The following is a 20,333-nucleotide window of genomic DNA, read 5'->3' as shown; positions in this document are numbered from 1 at the left end:
AAAAAATAATTAAAATATTACATTTTATACTAAAATTACGTACCGTATGTTTCCTACTGATTTTATACGTATTCGGCGTTCTTCATCCTCAAGAGCCTGTTGTAAATCTTTTTTCCTATCCTAATGTTAAATTTAATAAAAATTACAATATGAACGTGCCACACTCTATTATGTACTATAGTACTATTATACGAAAAAAACTTACCGGATCTGTACATTCTTCAATTTCTTTAAGCTTCATACTTCTCGTTTCTTCATTTACTGAATTTTTTTCAAATTCCTTTTGGCAACGAGTAATAATAAGCTTCTTGAAACTGAACGAATATTCTGATTTTTCAACATTCTTATCTAAACCTGACACTTCCATCAGCGCAAGTTCTTTACACATCAAAGCATACGCTATAGAGAAACTTGGTTCATCAACAGCCTACAAATTATATTACTTTTATAATTATGTAACTGTGTAAAAATACAATGTGAATAACCTATATAGATATATAATTCTGCTTACTTTTTCAAAGACTAAATCGATAACGCCTTGCAAACGTTCTGGTGTATCAATAGTCAATGCACGCACTTGGTTAACTAAAGTATCAAATTTCTGGGGAGTAAGTTTATTTAATACACTTCTAACTTTCTTGTAAAGAGCTTCGGATTTTGTTTCTTCTTCAGTAAGATTAACTCCTTTTATTCTTGTTGGTCTCCATGCATTTTCTGTCTCTCTCAACTTTACATCTTCCCTGAGGGATAATGACAGATGAATTTTTGTTGGCTTTGCTGGTTTTCCTCCTGACGTACTCTTACGAGGTTGTTGTAGCTACAGAAGGATAAAAACATTGTATTATGATGGAAATATTCAAGAGGACCTAATATAAAACAAAATATAGTTATCAGAAGACAAAATCTCTACCAAAGTATTTCAGTCCACTACTTTCATTTGTAATGTAACATCACTCGTGATCATTCGAATAAATACATAATTTGCGGGTCTGCTTTGACTTACCACCATACGTGAATTTAAAATTGGTTTTATAAACCCAGGAAATAGAGCATCATGCCCTCTCATGTTGTGATCCTTAAATTGTCTAATGTCGATAGTAGTACGTGCCTGTAGAAAACGTAATTGAATGCATAATAATACTATACGCACGAACGAATAATATATAAAATATAAACGGGTACAATACCTTTGAACCATCTTTCAAAACAACGTCTAAATCTGGCAAATTCGATGGTTTGATTTTGCTATTGGGATCGTTCTTCAAGTTTATTAAAAAGTCACGATCATAAATTTTTTTACCACTCTTATTTAAAGGACTCCATTGATCTTCCTTATATTTGTATTTAAGGGTTATTTGATTTGTAACTGGCGTCTCTGTTTGAGCCGGTGGTTCGCTTTCAGTTGATTTTTCTATGACTGGAGGTACTACTGCTGCTGCCTTTTCTTCATTAGGGGTTCGAATTGCCGAAACCTTCGAATTTTCTTCATTCTTTTGTGCTACTATTGCCTCCACATCAGGTTCGTCCTTAATTTTTGCATGATCAACCACATCATTAGGAACTGATTTTACTTGCACATTACATACAACATTCGACTTATTATTATCTTCTATTTTGGGGGAGGGTTCCTTCGTAGTTTCTTTATTACTTGACAATTTCTCTATGACAGTTGTTTGAATAGGAGTATATTCTTTAGAAATTTCTGGTGATAGAGGTGCCACGTACTTTTCCGTCTTTGGATGAACGGAAGTAACCTCTTTCTCCTTTTTTGATTCATAATTGTCTTTCTCTTTAATATCTTTCGTTAGGTCTCGATTTGTTTCCTTGTTGATGTCCTTTGGTGTTGAAGTATCTTTACCATCTTGTTTCATCTCAGTTTTCGTTTGCGGAGCAGTATTCACGAAAGCATCCATATCTGTGCCTTCTTTTTCCGCTCCTTTACGATTAAGTTCACGGGGTTTGAGTCTATTTTTACTTTTCGGCTTCTGCATGACTTTACCTGTAAAACAATTACACACAAAAAATATGATAAACATATTTGACGAAAGTATGCATCATTCTAAGCCCTTATGATACATTTATAGGCATTCTAAAATTCATATAACGAACATTTTCAAAATATATCTGTTAATTCACAGTTATGAATCGTGAATGGTTTTATAAAATCATCATTACGTTGATATTACTACAGAGAGATGCAAGCTGTGAAGAAAAGTGAGTATTTCGGCTACAAGCCAAAGATAATTATAGTCACAGATCATAGTACATTTCGTACTGTGACATTTCACTTTTTTATTAATATGTATAAACATTTACAAAAAATGAAATTAAATACCTAAACCACTACACACAATATTCGTTATTATGGCATGTTTACGAAAAACAAAAGTTTATTTACTTTCTAATCCAATTTTTTTAACACTCCTACGTCTGTCAGAACGAAATATATTTAATACCACTACGTTTTCAAACGTATCCATTTATATAAATACTTCAAAATCCAATTTAAATACAACAAAAACATAAAAATTATATTATGTAAGATATTTCCTAATTTTTTCATAAACACCAACTAGGAATAAAACTTCCCTCAAGCAATTACAAAAATATAATTCGTTCGGACGAAAAAGTAATAATACACATATGTTCTGATGACAATTATATTATTAAAATATATCGATTAATTGAGAGAAATCAAACGAAGTAACAAATAATCCACACGATACGCGTTTCATGCGTGCAACACTCGATGCGAAGGTACAAAAATTTAAGCGGTCTTTCCTTCTATCAATACGTGTTACCAGTCGTTTTGCTTATCATTTTGAAAAGATACAATTTGTATGTACCATGATCTCTGGAGCCCCGTCGACTACGACTCCTCGAACGGGAGCTACCGCTGACACGAACGTTTCCATTAATTTTCCGATCGCCCATTTTCACAGTTTCGACGTTGTGCGCGCACTGTTATTTACACGTGTTTCGAACGACGGTGTACCTGTTCTTTCCATATTAAAAGCATATCGCATATTACAAGTCACATTCTCGCAACACAAAACTCTTTGTGCGGCTCGAGTTTCAACGGTCTGTGGTGCTGCTGCACTGAATCAGTATTTATTTATAAACCTGCCAAAAGCTTGCCAAAGCTGGGCTAGATAGAACCACGTTCGCAGCTGCAACAATGTGCAACGATAAAGTTGGCATTTTGTCTTCTTTTTTTCCCCGACAAATAAAAACCACGCGGAGGAAAAATATGGAAACGCGGAATGGTATGAAATTCCGTGCCAAATAATAATAACGAAAAGTGTTAATAATTATGATTAATGAGTTTCCCCAGAAACTTTTCCAGCCGTTTAAACAAAACTGTGTCAATACTTCGGAAAGAAAAAAACCCCTCGGGAGGCTCCTCTTACGACTTTCACGCATCTATTTTAACCTGTGAACTGGTGCAAACCGACAGGCAAGACATAGGATTTCTTAAATTAGTTCTGTTCGCCGGTTGCGCGCCGGAGCACGCGCATTAGGGACCTTCCTGATAACCTACCCTGACGCGAGAGCTCCATTAATCGAAACGTATCAGAAGCAGAATTTACAAAATTTAAAATAACCGTTATTCTTTCATCTACGACAAATAACTCGCAAACATTTAAATAGAGAAAATGAGTGTGTATCGAAATACAGCGTTGATACCATTCCACGTGTACTCGGTTCAAAAAGTTTTAGAATGTAATAATTATGACGATAAGAATAAAATAATTTCTTATGATCCTTCATATATTTTACAAATAGATCTTTTTATTTAAACTAAATATTTAATACGCATAAATGGAAAGCAAGATGAAATACTAATTTTGATTTAAATGCAAAATTTCTTAAATCAACGAATCCTTAAGGATCACGAATCCTGAGTAGTAAGTAGTTGAGAAGAATGTCTTTAAGGGAAACACTCAATTGAAACGATTCTTCCCATATTACACCGCAGATACACTAAAAGCGTAAAGCTCTCGATTAGTAGACTTAAACTAATGATATGTATTCTACCAATCAGAAACCTTGCACGTATGCATATCTGTAGTACTATGAACAGAATCATTCAAACTGGCTGTTCGCCTCAGGGGCATTCTTCTCGGCTACAATGATAGGCGTGTTCATATTTGTAATACAAGCGAGCGCGCAATAGTCTGTTAAATTCCTAATTTGAATAAATACTATTTTCGCTTTATATTTATCCCGTAATAAATACGGAACAATAAAAAGTTTATATTTTTTCTTTTGTTTGTACGAAGATATTTTTAACGGATTAGCAAGATTTTTCCACAAAAATGAGGCAACAAAATGACGTCATACAAACTATTCTTAGCTATAAGTGGTTGAAGTTTCTCGGAAATGATTTGAATTAAGTGTAATAAAATACAGTCCAAAACAAAATTTTGATTAAATTTACTTTTACCAATAGAAATTTCGCAAATCCATTGACAATACTGTTTGCGTATACTATTTGTATTGACAATAATGAAATAACGAAAATATAAAAAATTAGAATTTTCATTGGTAATTGACTTATACCGCTCGCTTATGAGCGAGCTTATTAACTCTCTCCATTGAACAATACATGATTAAACAAAAAATTAGAACATTAGAAGTTTATCATCGGTTTCGAGCCACGAACATCTTTCAAGGAAATACTGGAATTTACTATGAGACAGCAGCTAATTTGATGCATGAAAGTAGCTTGAGTAACATTTGATAAAAGCAGGTCGAGGTAACAATCTGAAAAGAACATTGAACGATCACTAAACGTATACGCAATATTTTCTCTATCACTGTTGTTTAGATCGAAAAAAAAGAACAAATTTAAATACATATATGGTATTAAATCACTTATAAATGTTTAATACCCTACACTTACATTTTACATTTGTATATTTTATCTATTTATATTTTTTTTGAAGTTAATAATAAATAATTTCTAATTGTGAAATATCAAACCCGTCTTTGTACTTCAATAACATTTTAACATTAATACATACACGGACAAATTTGTGTAACGATAGAACTATGCAAATTTTAGAAATCCTTAATCTTCTAGCTGAACTATTGGTTGATCTATTTGTAAAATATAAAGTACCATTATGATATGATATTCATAATACGTATAATGAATATATATAGTTAGCAAGATCATTTTTCTAACTAGTCGAAACCTTTCACCAGATTGGTGAAGGCTCAAGGTTACCACTGACGCCGAAAGTCTTGAGATATTTTTTGCACATACACGACGCGTGGTCTTGTGAAACGACAGCAGACATTTGAACCATGCACGTAGACCGCCATACACGCGCGGCCGTGACCCCATGCATTTTAATGACCAAAGTGTGCACAATTTTTACAATGTTTACAGTTTCATCGATACTAGGAAATCAAAGTTTATAAAAATTTATTTACATAATGAAAACAATACGATTAATTTTCAGCTAAGAAAATGTAACTTATGAAACTCTAACATATCATTCTTTATTTGGTACGTTCAAAAATATGTAATTCATGGTGAATAAAAAAGGCCTCAAATTTTCAACTATCACACGTTTCAGCTAATACGTTCTATTAACGTTTAATAATTTATTATGTAAAAGATTGCTATAGTGGCTACAAAACCAAATATATAGAATGAAAAGATATACAAATCGACCAACATGAATAGGGGTAGGGCGATATAACCGTTTTAATCATCGTACATAGAAACTAATGATCAAATATGGAGTACTTTTCTTTCCTGGCCGCTCACAAAATGGCTACGATTTGATGTATCATACATACAGTCAGTCACAAAAGTCTTCGTACACCCCCTAAAATGGTCATTTTATAGAAAGTTAACAACAATTTCGTATAATATTATGTTTGTTAATTAATAAGTAACTTATATAAAAATGTATCATTTTTTAAGAATATTTTATACAATGCGGAAAAAACGAAACATTTTATGTCGCGAGTGTTCGTACATTAAGATATGAAGTTGGTACATCTAGCAAATCTAGTAAATTTTTGTTACATTAATATTTTGTCGGTCCTCCTTTTGTGTCTCAGATTGCTTTTAATTTCTCGAATAGACTAATTTTGCTGTAAAATCAGAAGGAATTTTTATTTATTATTTTACGTTTCCTAATTTTGCGTTCTAAATAGCTCCACACGTGCTCTATAACATTCAAATCTGGTGATTGAGGTGATCAAAAAAATTGTTTTGGGACATTCTACAGTATTCATTCCCGAATAATATTAGCTGTATGCTTAGGATTCACTGATTACAAGGTTTCTTCCGCGACACACGGCTACGATGTCCAGATTTTCTTAAAATCCTTCGAATATTTTCAAGGTGGTGTTTTTCCCAAATCATTTTCTACCTCTACAGCTATTTTTGAAGCATTTACTTTTGGACATTGCCGAATAATTTGCAGTACAAATCATACATCTCTATCACTTAAGATCTTAGGATGACCACTACAAATTTTATTTTCACATTTACCAATTATTTAAAATTTTTTTTTTTATTACATACTGAATATTAAAATGTTTTCTGCCCACAATATTTGTAATTTCACATAGAGATTTCCTTTCCTTATATAATTTAACAATTAATTCACACAATGACTGTTAAACATCTCTCAACTAAATCACGAAATTATGGCAAAGTAAACGAAACACTAACAGGGAAGACCAATAATTATGTTTAAAAGAATTATTAGATTTACAAGATTCACTTACTTCATACTTTAGTGTGCGTTTTTGTGCCATACGGATTCCGTTTTTCCTCAATGTATAAAATAGTCTTAAAAAAAAGAAAAACAATATACCTTTATATAGGTTAATTAATAATATCGTATATAGTAATAAATAAACATAATATTATACAAAATTGTTGTTTATTTTCTACAAAATGACCATTTTAGGAGGTGTATGAAGACCTTCGTGACTGACTGTATATAAAATTAACGATTAAAATCTACACAACGCTTAAAAATATTACTAGAAAAAATTTGAATGGTATAAAAATAATGAATTTATTTACTTAGTTTAAATAAAAGTGAATAATGAAGAAATTTTGTGTTAAATTATTTTACGAACACGTGGTCGGAGCATGGAAGAACATATTTAACCTTAATTTTGAAATTGCAACAATAATTTCGTAGTAATTAAATATTTCCATTTAATTGCTTCGATGTAACATTCGGTTGAGCAAATATTAATGCTTTAAACAAAAAAACGTGTTGAAATTGAGCAAACATCTAGTCACTTCCGAAGTAGCCATATTTGAACACACTCGTGAATCGACCTTCGAAATTTTTTTGATATTTAGAATTTTTTATAACAAATTAAGAGCGATTAATAAGAAACATACTTAAAACAGTAATTAATTGTAAATATATGATTCTATTTTCGAATAGGCCCCTTAATTATAATGAATTTTACATTTATGAAAGTCCGTGAATACAAAATGTCGGCACCACGTTGTGAAAGGTAGACTTGCCCGGTTACACCCACTAGGAACGAACCAATTCAAGAGAAAGAACAGAATTATTTATACATACATTTCGAATCAAGATTGTCCTTGGTCGTCGTCGTTGCATCCGTTTAATCACTTTATGTCACAATAAATATAATTTAAAAAAGAAAGAAAGAAAATGTGGCGCAATAAAAATTATATATTAAAATCAGTATATATAACTTCGCAGTCCAGTGTAGAACACGTATTTTACAAAAAGAAAAAAGGAAACGATGCGTGTAAAGAGCGCTCGTTACGATTAAATAAAGATATATGTACAAATTCTTCGGAATATCGTGATATAAGTCTTATAGGAACGGGATGCAGTAAGACGCAATATAATAAGCGTATTCGTTACGTTACGATATATACAAATTAAAAGCAAGTAACTTGTTAAGTAGTATAAATTTAAATATGTACTTATGTATAATTATGAATATACAATTTTCGTAAAAAAGTTATAAAAGGAAAAGGGAAGTGGGCAAAATGGAGTAAAAATACGCCCGGCTAGCACAGCACGTGCTGGCTACTGGAGGAAATTCGTTGTTCGATGAGGAAAGAAGTCGGAACCTCCCTCCAGCTACACAATCGCCAATGTTCGTACATCTTCGGTATGTTTCGCGCCTTTTCGTATAATGACGTCACCGTCCGACATGAAACTCATTGATCTCTATACATATACTGGATCCGGTATGGCTTGAAAGTTTTGTACTACCACCATAGACTGAAAATTGAGAAAGTATCAGCAACGCCACCTCGTCGGTGCCTAAGGTACTAATGCCTATTCTACAGAATGGGTGTAGCTTTTTCGAAGCGTGTTTTCTTTCTTCTTATTCGAGACGCTGTATTGTGTACTTGTGCAGCTTTTCGTTGCATAATTTTTGAGCAAGAAACTATTAAATATTTCGTTATTTCAATTCAATTCTTTGTATTTAATTGTAAAGTAAAATAAACGGAAAATATCAAAACTGTAATAAATTTAACTTGAGTTTTTTCTTATATCAAAATAATAATATAGATAATATCCAATATTCTATTATTTTTTAAGATTCTATTTAAAATCTAATATCTTACTCCCATATGAAATAATTTCTATGTTTAATAAACATCATTCGTTTATGTACACACATATCTTGTATGTTATTATATAAGCCCCTCAAAAGCTAAATTAAACTTCAACTTTTGTAAATTTCTCAATTTTAACTGAATTTTTAGAAGCAAAATTGAAATAATGTTTCATATTTTTTGAAATTGATCGATGAGGCTTCTAAGAGACTCATATACTGTATCTATATTTTATATGTAAATGATAAACATTATAAATATATATCTTTTTTTAATTTATAACCCATCTATCTATTTTCATATTAACCGCCTGGAAATGTAATACCTTAAACACCAGTGGGATAGTATCTGTGGTACAAAACCTTATGCTTTAAGCTCTGGTACCATATCCAATATACATATAGAGATCAGTGATGGAACTTCTTTCAGATTTCCTATGCCTGCTTGGCATTTCAATTGTTGAAAAAAGACCCATTCACATTGAAACCAAACATTGCAATGATTTACCCAATGTCTGTTTTTTTTATTAATTTTTAATTTGTTTATGATGCTACATCTTCTACGATATTTTAGGATAAGCATCATAGAATGTAGTTATGGAATATGCAAAGTAACTAGTTAAAAGAATGAATTTACTTGGTATAATTTGGAAACAAACATTTGTATATTTCCCTATCCTTACACCATTGTCCATATTACTAGAAATATGTAAAATATATTTTTCTCCCATATCATAATTTACACGTAACTTTATTGTTAAATTAATCCATAATGAAAATATGTCAAATGTACTGTGTACAATTTAGACTTGTACGAATACTTGTAAACTTACCCTTATTTCTGTTATCCATATGTAATGAAATTAACTGCAAATGTCTTTATTTTTATTTTACTGTGAAGTTTAATCATAAAACTAATAAAACTTAATTGTTTTCACACATGTTAGCACCATGAATCAATTCACATTTATTTTTAAAAAGTATTAATTTGCTAGAAAATGGAACATGATCTAATCACTTCAAATTAGTAATTCAAGATACACTTGAAATGATATTTTTTTACTTGTTTGAATATTCTATTGTTTATCTATAGTATTTGGATATATCATACTAAAATTTTATAAAAAACCATTGCTTTACATACTATTTTTAGAAACATTTGTGTAAACGTAAAATTATTTACTGATACACAGTTTATAATTTAATGTATATTAGGACAAACAAATTTAAAACCATCAACCAATATATATTATTCCAAAGAGCTTGCGTTACAACAGTAATGTTTACGGAATGTAATCGAAACTACAAAATTTATAGGTTAGATTGAAAGCAAATCGTACTAGACCACTACTGAAATATTTGTCATTTCTCGTTAAAAATAATCACTAGTTTTACGAAAGGCGCAACTACGCAACCCTGCGTGTATGAAGAATATTATACTATTGTATGCAGTAAATAAATATTTCGAAATATTCCGTTCTGTTTGCACGTGTGTAACTTAGAGATTTGTCTCCTTTTATACACTCTTACACACGTGCCTATATAAAGGCATCTTCACGGGCGGACATAATGTGCATATCATGATTTGTAACGGTTTTGATGTACAAATGAATTATTACTACATAATATATATAGTATAAAAAAGTATTTAAAAATTGTATCATTTCAATTGCCAGCTCATGATTATTTGCATGAAGAAATGAAGACCATAACGACTATTTAAGCTATCATGAAAGCAAAGTTCAAACTACAGTAGTGATACGAAAAAAGAAAAGGGAAATTACCGAAGTTTCGAGACTAGAATTCTAACTATAACAATTTAGATATTGAATATTACAAACAAGTAGAGGAGCAATTAACATTACAAAGTAAATAATATTTCTGTTCAGAAAGATTCTATAGAATGTTCAATTATTCGTTCCGAAATTTAAATAAGTAAATATGTTCATATATTAATTGCGACACACATCGAACTGGTTACGAATAAACCAAAATTTTTTTAATTAAAAAAGAAAAAAAAGAAAAAAAAAAATTATTATAGAACAGCTATAAAAGTCTAACTAATTCCATATTTCTAATGATTTCGCAGTTACAAACGTTAAACCATATGTTCAATAAATTTCTGATTACAAATAATAGAAAGAGAATATAAATTGTATCCACGAGGAAAGTTGCATAACGACACATATGTTTGCGTATAACCGTAATAAAACGGTTATACTTGGTGAATCACATTACATTCTAATGTAGCATACAACATATACAACAAGTACATGTACCTTTTTTTATAAGATACAGATGCTATTAATTAAATCAAATGTGCTTACGATGTGCGATATGCTACAAACATTTTTTTAATTCCAATTTAAAACAAATGTATATTTCAAACGGCTACCAGATAACGTGATTATAATGTTTTGATTAATTTGTACTAATATTAACATCAAATAAAGATGAAAACCAATATTTTTATCTGCATTTAGCTTATTTAGTCAACATGCAGAAAGCACGATAAATTGACTATTGTACTTTTTATTAATTCATCACCAACCCTCTTAGATTTCTGCTCAAAAAATTATTCGTACAAAGTCAATGAAATTTAAATACACGTGATATTCGTAATTTATATATTATAATTCTTAAACCTAATAGAAATCGTACGATAATCAACGCGTCAATGAAATATTGCAACGTATGAAATATTTACAATTATAAAACTTTGAAAAGACTCACCATCAGATGACTTCTGTTGTTGAACTTCATTTCGAGTTGATTCAGGTTCCGGTTTCTCGCCAGTTGCGTCTCCATTAGCTTTCGGATGATGGTCAGACTGATTGTGAGCAGGAGTAGGAGTAGCGCCTCTAGAACTAAGGCTCTTCTCCCTAGTTTTCTTCTCTTTCTGCTCTTTGGCACTCGAATGCAGCTCTGTTGCAGCAGTAGGTTGATTGTGGACATGAGTCTGAGATTTCCTTCTAGGTGGTGAACTCGATGAATTCTTACTGGATAAATTAGGGAACTGTTCTCTGGCAGGAGCGGGGTTAGCACTTGGGGCAGTGACGGACGGTTTAGGGACCTCTGGAACATTCGTACTTGGTACGGTCACAAGGGGAACTGGGGCCTGTGTCACGGTAGGCGAGGTACTCGTACTCTTCGCCTCAACTTCAGTTACAGTCATCGCGGATAACTGTGCAGAAATATCATCCTTGTTTACATTACGCGGTACAGCTGGTGGTGGTTCCTCGATAACCACACTTTTTATTTCACCACGAGGGTGAAATTCCTTCACAGTAATTTGCAATGGTTTAGACTCCGTTTTCACTGCACTAGAGTCTACTTGAGCCACGTTACTAGAAGTACCTAACGATTGACTACATAACTCGGTTACGTTAGGTGTGTTTTGCGTTGGTGAACTGGTACTACACTGACTGTTCACATCGTTATTAGAATTTGTTTGCGAATTAGATAAACTTTGCGTTACATTTTGAGTTGCAGGTGTATTTGGTACACTAGTCGATACCGTCGAGTCGGAACTGGGCTCTTCGGTCGCGACTTTCACAAGAGTTTTTGCAACCCGCGCTGCAAAGTCGGCTTGCACCTCAGCGCCATTATTCTGTAACAATCACCAATTCTGCGTGATAGACAATGATACATAGCAATCAATTAAAGATTATGCTTGACAACTAAAAACTGGCTCCAAACTCAAATCATAAGATGAGAAATGAAACCAAATGTACTAAGAGAAATAAAATAAACGTTCAATATGTTTTCTGCCTCTGTTACCCTTTAGCCATGGTTTACAAAAGATAAATGCAATTACAAAAATAATGTATTAATGAGGTATCCCCATTCGCAGGATTAAAATCATTGACTTTTATTTGCATTTTTCTTTACGCTTTAAAGTATCAAGAACATAATCCTAGAAGAAAATTTTGAAATTTAAATATTTACCGCAGATACAGTTGGTTCAGTGTATCGATGGATAGATAAGAAATAAAATAGGACTGACTAGCATTTTCGCTTATTATCGTCAAATAAAGGAGTCAAAATATATATCAGTACTTTGTTCTTTTGCAGTGAAGAACCTATTCGCGAACATATTTAAAATAATAACAAAAGTTACAATGCAACACTTTGGCAATTTACTCAAAAACATATTTTTTATGGTATCGAAAATGATTAAAATTGTAATTTTTTTTGGCCGCTTGTACATTTAATGATGAATTTTCACCTCTCCTGAAAATGATGGAAACTGTGGAAATTGTAGATGGATCGCAAGCTAAAAGATTTGCCGACTATAAAGATAAAAGCCGAATATAAGCAGCCGAGCATCAAATCTTACAAGCGATAAGAGAGGCAAAGACAACTAAACTAAGACAATTGTAAATGACAAGTTCTACGAAGGAAAAAGCAGAGGGTTTGTTATATGACCTAGGAATAGCTAATTGGCTGTAAGAATTCAAAATTATTCTCAAAATACAAAAAACGTACACTTCAAATTTTAAACGAGTTTTTTCTTGAAACAGGGTTTTTCGAGCTGGCGGGACAGATATTTCCAAAAGTAACTAAGATATTACCTTAAAATTTTAACTGCTTATAAAACACATGTTTCTCCAGTGCAGGTACTAGAATCAACTGAAAATATGTAACTTTTTTTTTAATTAGCAAAATTATACTGATTTTTTTTTTTACTAAAATTCGATTTTTACCTTTTAAAGTGCGCCATTTTGATAATTTTCGACATACAATGTTTATTCTAGTACCAACAATCACCTTACTCGTATTAATAAGAATTTTTCGAAATTGTTGTGTCTGATGATGTGGAGGGAAGATTTTTGTCCCACCAGTGGGCAATATTTTTTTTTTTGCAGCCCATATTTCAGCTAGTCTTGTAAACAGACTACATTCGTTCATATTGTGAACATTCAAAATTGCCAAAGTGTTGGAAATATACTCTACAATATTATATTAAAATTTCAAATTATTCGCGTTTACAATATTTTTGTAAAAAATTCTATAAAGAACATCTCCTTTTTCTGCTTGCTAATGAGGATACCCCCTTAAGTAATATATCCAAATCATACTAACATTGATTTTATTTCTATAATACTTATCTCCAAATATGGTAAATCGTATAATTTATTTATCCAAGTTTCCTACTATGATATTAATTTAATACTAATAACTTTCTTATGCACTGAAAATAACAAGTTCTTATATAGCAATACATAAATTCATCTTGCAGTTTAAAAAAAAATGAAAAATAAAGATTTTAATAACCATGGCTTTTGGGTACAGATATCAATAATATAAACAATTGACTAAAAGAGTTATTTATCTGTTAAGAGTTTTTTATATACTTCGCTTATTTATTCAGTTTAAAATGAAGCAATTTAAACGATATAGCAATTATGGTATAATAATTTAACATTTGTCAATGTTTCGAATGCGAAACTCTTATAGTCAATTGTTAATGTATTAATATTCCAATATAACTCACCTGTGGCTGAGGTGTTTCACGATTACTAGAGTCACCACTTTGAATAGTTTCATTATCCTTGTAAATTTCGTCACTAATATTTTTACCAGTTGTCGGATCTACAATATCAGTAATAGCATTTTGTCCTCTTGGTTTCCGAGACTTTATTGTACTATTCGTCGTATTTGTTGCACCACCATTATGGCCTGAGTACACATCTTTAATTTACAAAACAAACAAATTTAAAATACAATATGCAAAAAACAGAGAACTAATTAATATTTTTTAATATATAAATTTAACGAATGTCATTTAAAACGTTGAAGTCTCGAATAAAATAGTGATGCATTAAATAATTATTTTATATAAGATGCGCATCACTAATCACACATTTTCTTATATCTATTCCAGCACACACCACTACACATTTTATATACACTATTTACAATATACATCGTTTAAAATTTAATACAGAATTGAAATTAGCTAAAGAATATTATGCAATGACACTAATACAATTTTACAACGTGACTCTTCTCTTGACCAAGGAGACCTAAACTAATGCAGTAATTCTGAAAAGAGGTTGCTACTATGGGTGGATTCAGGTATTTTACCTGAATTATCATACCTGCACGCAAACGTAAATCTTTGGGAACAGTTGTAACAATATAATGAATTCTAATACTTTTAAATATCAACTAGTATTTGTGAAACATCTAAGTTATAAATAGAACTTTCACACACTTTAAAGAAATTGCATTTCTTTGATTGACATTCTTTTCCTAGAACTTTTACAAAGCTCAAATATTTCATATTACAATTTTTGTGTATTCGTACATGAATTACTTGATAAATAAAAAATATTTTAATAGAATTATATTTCATTAAACATAAAACTCAATATTTTGCTACCATTGAAATGAAAATAATTCAAAATACATTAACATTTTATATCATATTTTAATAATTAAACATGCTTTATTGCGAATTTATTTTTAAAGTCGAAGATTGTTTAAATAAGTATAGTAGAAAATGTAAGTACATTATACTTTATTGAACCTCTTCAGGGAAAAATTACTTCGATGTAACCAAAAGTTCAAATTGATATTAATATCTACAGTAGTGCCCACTTAAGTGACCACGCTCGGGACCGGCCGCGGTCATTTATGCGGGCATGGTTACTTCTCAGAATTTAACGGAGATAAGGAAAGAGGATAAGTGCGAGTGAGATACAATAGCTAATACCCACACCATACATACAATGTATCGATAATGACCGGCGTCAAGTTACGCTTGACACGCTCGATGTCGAAGCCGCTTGGTTTCTAAGAATTGGTGGGGATAACCACGGTCACTTATGTGGACACTACTGTATCAATTTAGTGATGACTATCAATCTTCATATCATTAGGAAATATAATTGTAAATCTTTACTCACAATTTAGTAATTAACTACTGTGTTACAATATTTGAAATAGAAACTAAATGGCACTCGTATCAGTTAGTATCTTTAAAGAAGTAAATTCTTTTGAATTTTTCTTTTTAATATACGCTATTCATATTTTGTACATACACTGAGTAATTTCTTGAGGATGTTATCTATAGGTTAAGAGCCTAATTTCTTAAACATATGGTATATATGATTATGAAATTATTCATAACTTACCAGTCTGAGAGAGAGATATACCCATTGGGGGTAAAGGCTGAGCTTGTTGTGTAGGTTGCTGAAGCGTACCTTGTTGTACTACTGGGGCTCCTTGGGCACCGGCCAGCGGGCCTGTAACATGTTGTGCCCCACCAGTGACAGCACTTGCACCTGGCCTATTTAAATTTAGTGGTGCATTCGCTGGTTGCCCAGCGGGCCAGAAATCTAAACAACAAAATACAGTGGTTCATTGATTTTATATTTGTTCCCTATATAGTGCAATTGCATACTACTTACAAGGATGAGAGTTTGGTGCAGATGCACCATATCCAAACATATTTTGTGCCGTTAGAAAGGCAGAATGTTGAAATGGTGAATAAAATGACTGACTTTGATGTGTTTGATGCCTCTGAGGTGGACCACCAAACTAGAAGTACAAGAAATTTGTTACACTTATGTTCATCAATTATAATAATGATGAATATGGCAATGTTTTATAAATAAATAATGTTTGCAAAGACGGCAAATAAAATTAAGAAAAATTTATTATAACATGGATCAGTACTTTATTTTTGGTTTTAATAACAAATCTTTGTATCAAACTATTTCACTTTTCTTGCGATACAAATAAAATGACTGGTGCATAACAGTAAATATATAAAATCAACAGTACTTAACTACTACCTGGATGGGTATTTGACTGTTCATGGAGTATACGGACTGCTGATGTGGTCCAGAATGAAGATTAGGGATTTGGTACATTGCTCCAGTTTGAACTGGCAAACCACCTGGATGATAAATTGCTGTTGGTTGACCTCCACCTCCACCGACTCCTGACATTCCCACTACCTGTGCGCCAGTACCTCCCTGACCCCCCCTGTGAGTAATACCCCTTGGTTGTTGCGGTCGTGGACCTTGTTGGTAATAACCCTGAAATTGATAAACATCACATTAATAAAAAAAATTTTTGTAAATAATCTGAAACTATGATATATAGATGTCACAATACGTTCTTATAAGAATGATATAAACTAACAACATTACACTCAATTCTCTTTTTACATGGTATACATGTTAAAAAAAAAAACGTGTAGGAAGACACTTTTTATAGCAGAATATACAACTTGTTCTATAAATTAAAGAATCGTGTAAAAAGTAAAAAGAAAACTATTTATAAAAGGAAAGGTTTCAGTACATAATGCAAAAAAGGATTTTATAAAAAGGCAAACGTATACATTTTTTAACATACGTATTCATTTAACTGTAATAAATATCATAAAATTCACGTTTCAAAGCAGTCCTGAATTGAATCGCCTAGGCGATTTGTCACACTCAGCCTTCCAAGGAAACATACGACGACTCTCGATGCAACGTTGAGAGGCCAGAGCATGCAAAGTACCGGCGGAAAGGACTTCGGCGTGTATGCTCGCCTACAACTTCAAGATTTAATTACTGGTGTCACCAATGTCCTACGTAACAAATATTAAGTATGCATGCGTTTATAATAGACATGTTCGAAACAATCAATTTTTAAAACAATCATTAGAAAAAAAATAGAATTATTATTTTCTTCCCGGACTATATCACAAACGTGTGTGCAAAAGAAAATTGAGCGTATTCTGAACAATTAAGTTATTAATTACTTTTATAATATATCCCAACATAACAGCTGCAATTTGAACGATCACTTAAAATGTAAAAAGTTGGTGCAATTGTTTAAATAAGTTGTACTCACTTGGGAGGTCGGCCTCGTTTGTGTAGGCCCATATACTTGTGACAGAGGTTGTGGTTGAGGTTGTAAATGGGTCTGTTTTCCCATTTCCTGTGGCGAAGGGGTATGCACGGGGGGTGTCGTAGTGGGCGCCGGACCTTGCGGCTGTTGTGATTGTACCCCGGGTGCCGGAGTTTGAGGTGGTGCTTGCCCTCCAGCAGGACCTCCTGGCGGTATACCTGCTCCCGATTGTCCTATGGACTGTAAGCCACTAAGTGGTGGAGGCCCTCTGCCTCCAGGTACTCCTACACTACCCCCTCCCCCGCCCACCTGGCCCCCTGGTTGGGTGCCGTAATTTTGTCCAGACACATGAAACTCTGATCCTGAAATTAAAAAAAAAACATCGTCAGTTTTGAGTATTGCCTTTTCGAATCACGTGATCAATGTTATACAAATAAATATAAAATACCGACAATCGATCGTGATACAGGAGAGAGTAAAATTATGTTTGAAAAATATACCATTTTATTCTGTACACCTGGCTCGTTCGTAACATACCATCGTTTTTATACTTCGACGTGTATACATATGTATTTGCATAGTTGTACTAATTTATTTTGTTAGCTCTGTATAGGATTACTTTTTCGCTTTCTATTTGTATATAAGATTATAGATGTTACAGATTAAAAATGTAACTTTGTTTTTGCTATTGCGTTAAAATGGTCATAATTATTCAACAAATACCTATGTCCTCAAGCAACAAACACTTTAGCAATTGTAGCTTATAAATTACGAAATACGTAACCTATACTTTTACTCGGTAATATAAAATAAATGCGGTTGTATTTCACACTAAACCAAATATTTTTTTCTTATACACGTACATATCCAATATATTTTAATTTTAACTACATTTCGAAGCTACAATAAATAAATTAATCGTTTTATTATAAGGTTTTCAAATTAAATGCAATTGTATTCAAAATAAACATAATTATCAAATGTTGCTTAATAACCAAATCATGCACTATAGGTACTTTCCAACTAAAAATATGGGAATAAAAGAATACACTTTTTATCTTATTTGTAAGCACAATTAAATAATAAAAACAAAAATTTCTTTCTTGCATGTATAGATCAACATGGTCAGATGTGTCGATAATTATTACTAAGTACACAATGACAATAATGCACTTATCTTTCATTATTATCGTTTATCTTTCTCATTAGACGTATTCATTTTTGTCATGTTAAAAAGAGAAAAAAAAAATAGAGTTCGTTGTACCGTAAGATTCGCATATGCGTGATATTTTTCTGCCGTACTGTGCTCGCCATTCTATCGTTAAACGAATTACTCGTGAAAGCAAATATGCGTGGAATTGCATGACATAGCTTGACACGTCGTCATCGTCTAAGAGATGTAGTGCAATCGGTTACATGTACTATCAAAATATACAACGTTAAAATTATTGTCTCGATACACATTTATAATAATATAACCCACTGAAAATACATAATCTTCATAAAATGATAAAAGTGTTTTTCGCCACATGCTACGAACTTATCACGAGAAAATACATTAAGGATACAAAGCAGATAAAGGAACAAACAAAAATATAGATACTTCATTGCTCACCGTTAAAGATCGGTACAAAGCTGGTTATCGTTTTTCGTCACGTAAAGGCTATACCTATTTGTACAAATATATGTTTATAACTAAAGAACAATGAAGTGACAGGAACGCTCGAACACGAGCAAAGAAACCGAGAAGACAGCCTCGCGAACGGCCATCTTTGCACATGTGGGCAGGGGCCAGAGCAGTGCTGCTATCTGTAGTTCCGTAAGTGCATTGATTGCCACGAAAGGGGGGCGAGGCCGAACTCCATCGTCAGGATCGTGTTAAGTACCATGAAAACACGTAAATTATAGGTACGTTTATGGCCCTGTTAAATTCTGACATTCTATTCTATTCTATTCAGTACATTTTGACGTAACGATAAAGTGATTTATAGAAAGCAACTACATCAAAATTTATCTTTTTGTAACTTATTTCAAACCAGACTGGAGTAAGCCTGATAGAATAGAGTAATGTTTCACAATCTGAATAATAATCAAAATTCTTTATATCTCAATGGTACTTTATTTGCGTCACAGTAATTTTCATCATGATAACATATCATATATGAGATTTGTACCTAATAATAATATTCAACGATAATTTATATTCGTACTTTTATACTTGAGAGATTCAAACAATGCTGTTCTTACTTACCAATAAACCGAATATTAATAAGTGAATATTTATTTTTACGAATGTCTATGACGTGTACAAGTGCCCATTAATAAAGAAAAAAAACGTGGCCTGGAAAATACAATGCAGCATACAATATGTCATTTCCGGTGCCAATTCCTTCCTCTCTCTAATATTTGTTTCACTCCCTTATTTGCAAACAATAAATCTAGGTATACTATGCAAAATAATGATAAGTGTATCTCATATATTATATATGACTACAAATTGTCAACAAACAAATGTAGTTTGTAAATAATTTGAAGAAATTTAGTCTTAAGAGAAAAAAGTTGTAGCTATGTTTGAAGAGAGTACACATGAAAGCAGAAGTGAGGTTAGAACGGTCACACACTCGCCACGTGGCGACCAATGCAAGAACAGTGATATGCTGTAGTGATAAACGTAGAAATTCGATATTTCGAAGCTGTGATAATACCTTCAGAAGGTACAGTTTCGACGGATTATTCATTTTTTGACTAGTGTTCACAATTCGTAATTTCACTGTTAACTATATCGAATCACATTGTTATAAACAAAATAGATATGATTCATGCCAAATACTTAAAAAATTATACAATGTATTCTTAAAGCAGATATTCATACATATCAATAT

At 32.0% G+C, this 20,333-nt stretch overlaps 1 protein-coding gene across 7 annotated transcripts in view; it reads right to left on the bottom strand.

Annotated features, from left to right (window-relative positions):
- The window catches only part of Eif4g (eukaryotic translation initiation factor 4 gamma), a 52,201-nt gene that overhangs the window by 6,371 nt on the left and 25,497 nt on the right, over window positions 1–20,333 (bottom strand). For 4 of the 7 annotated variants that reach the window (XM_076765131.1, XM_076765150.1, XM_076765103.1 and 1 more), the window contains exons 2-12: window positions 17,455–17,813; window positions 16,398–16,649; window positions 16,017–16,146; window positions 15,741–15,944; window positions 14,096–14,292; window positions 11,332–12,208; window positions 1,188–1,999; window positions 1,004–1,108; window positions 512–817; window positions 206–427; window positions 44–120 (exon numbers count right to left, since the gene is read on the bottom strand). In XM_076765131.1, the coding sequence (XP_076621246.1) occupies window positions 44–120; window positions 206–427; window positions 512–817; window positions 1,004–1,108; window positions 1,188–1,999; window positions 11,332–12,208; window positions 14,096–14,292; window positions 15,741–15,944; window positions 16,017–16,146; window positions 16,398–16,649; window positions 17,455–17,813 (3,541 nt within the window). The remainder of the gene's footprint in view (window positions 1–43; window positions 121–205; window positions 428–511; window positions 818–1,003; window positions 1,109–1,187; window positions 2,000–11,331; window positions 12,209–14,095; window positions 14,293–15,740; window positions 15,945–16,016; window positions 16,147–16,397; window positions 16,650–17,454; window positions 17,814–20,333) is intronic. The other 3 variants (XM_076765160.1, XM_076765140.1, XM_076765112.1) reach the window with 1 other exon arrangement.

This window comes from Colletes latitarsis, chromosome 1 (genome assembly GCF_051014445.1).
Source record: "Colletes latitarsis isolate SP2378_abdomen chromosome 1, iyColLati1, whole genome shotgun sequence".
Lineage (NCBI taxonomy): Eukaryota > Metazoa > Arthropoda > Insecta > Hymenoptera > Colletidae > Colletes > Colletes latitarsis.
The sequence above is the reverse complement of the archived record's forward strand: the minus strand, read 5'-3'. Positions and strand labels throughout refer to the sequence as shown.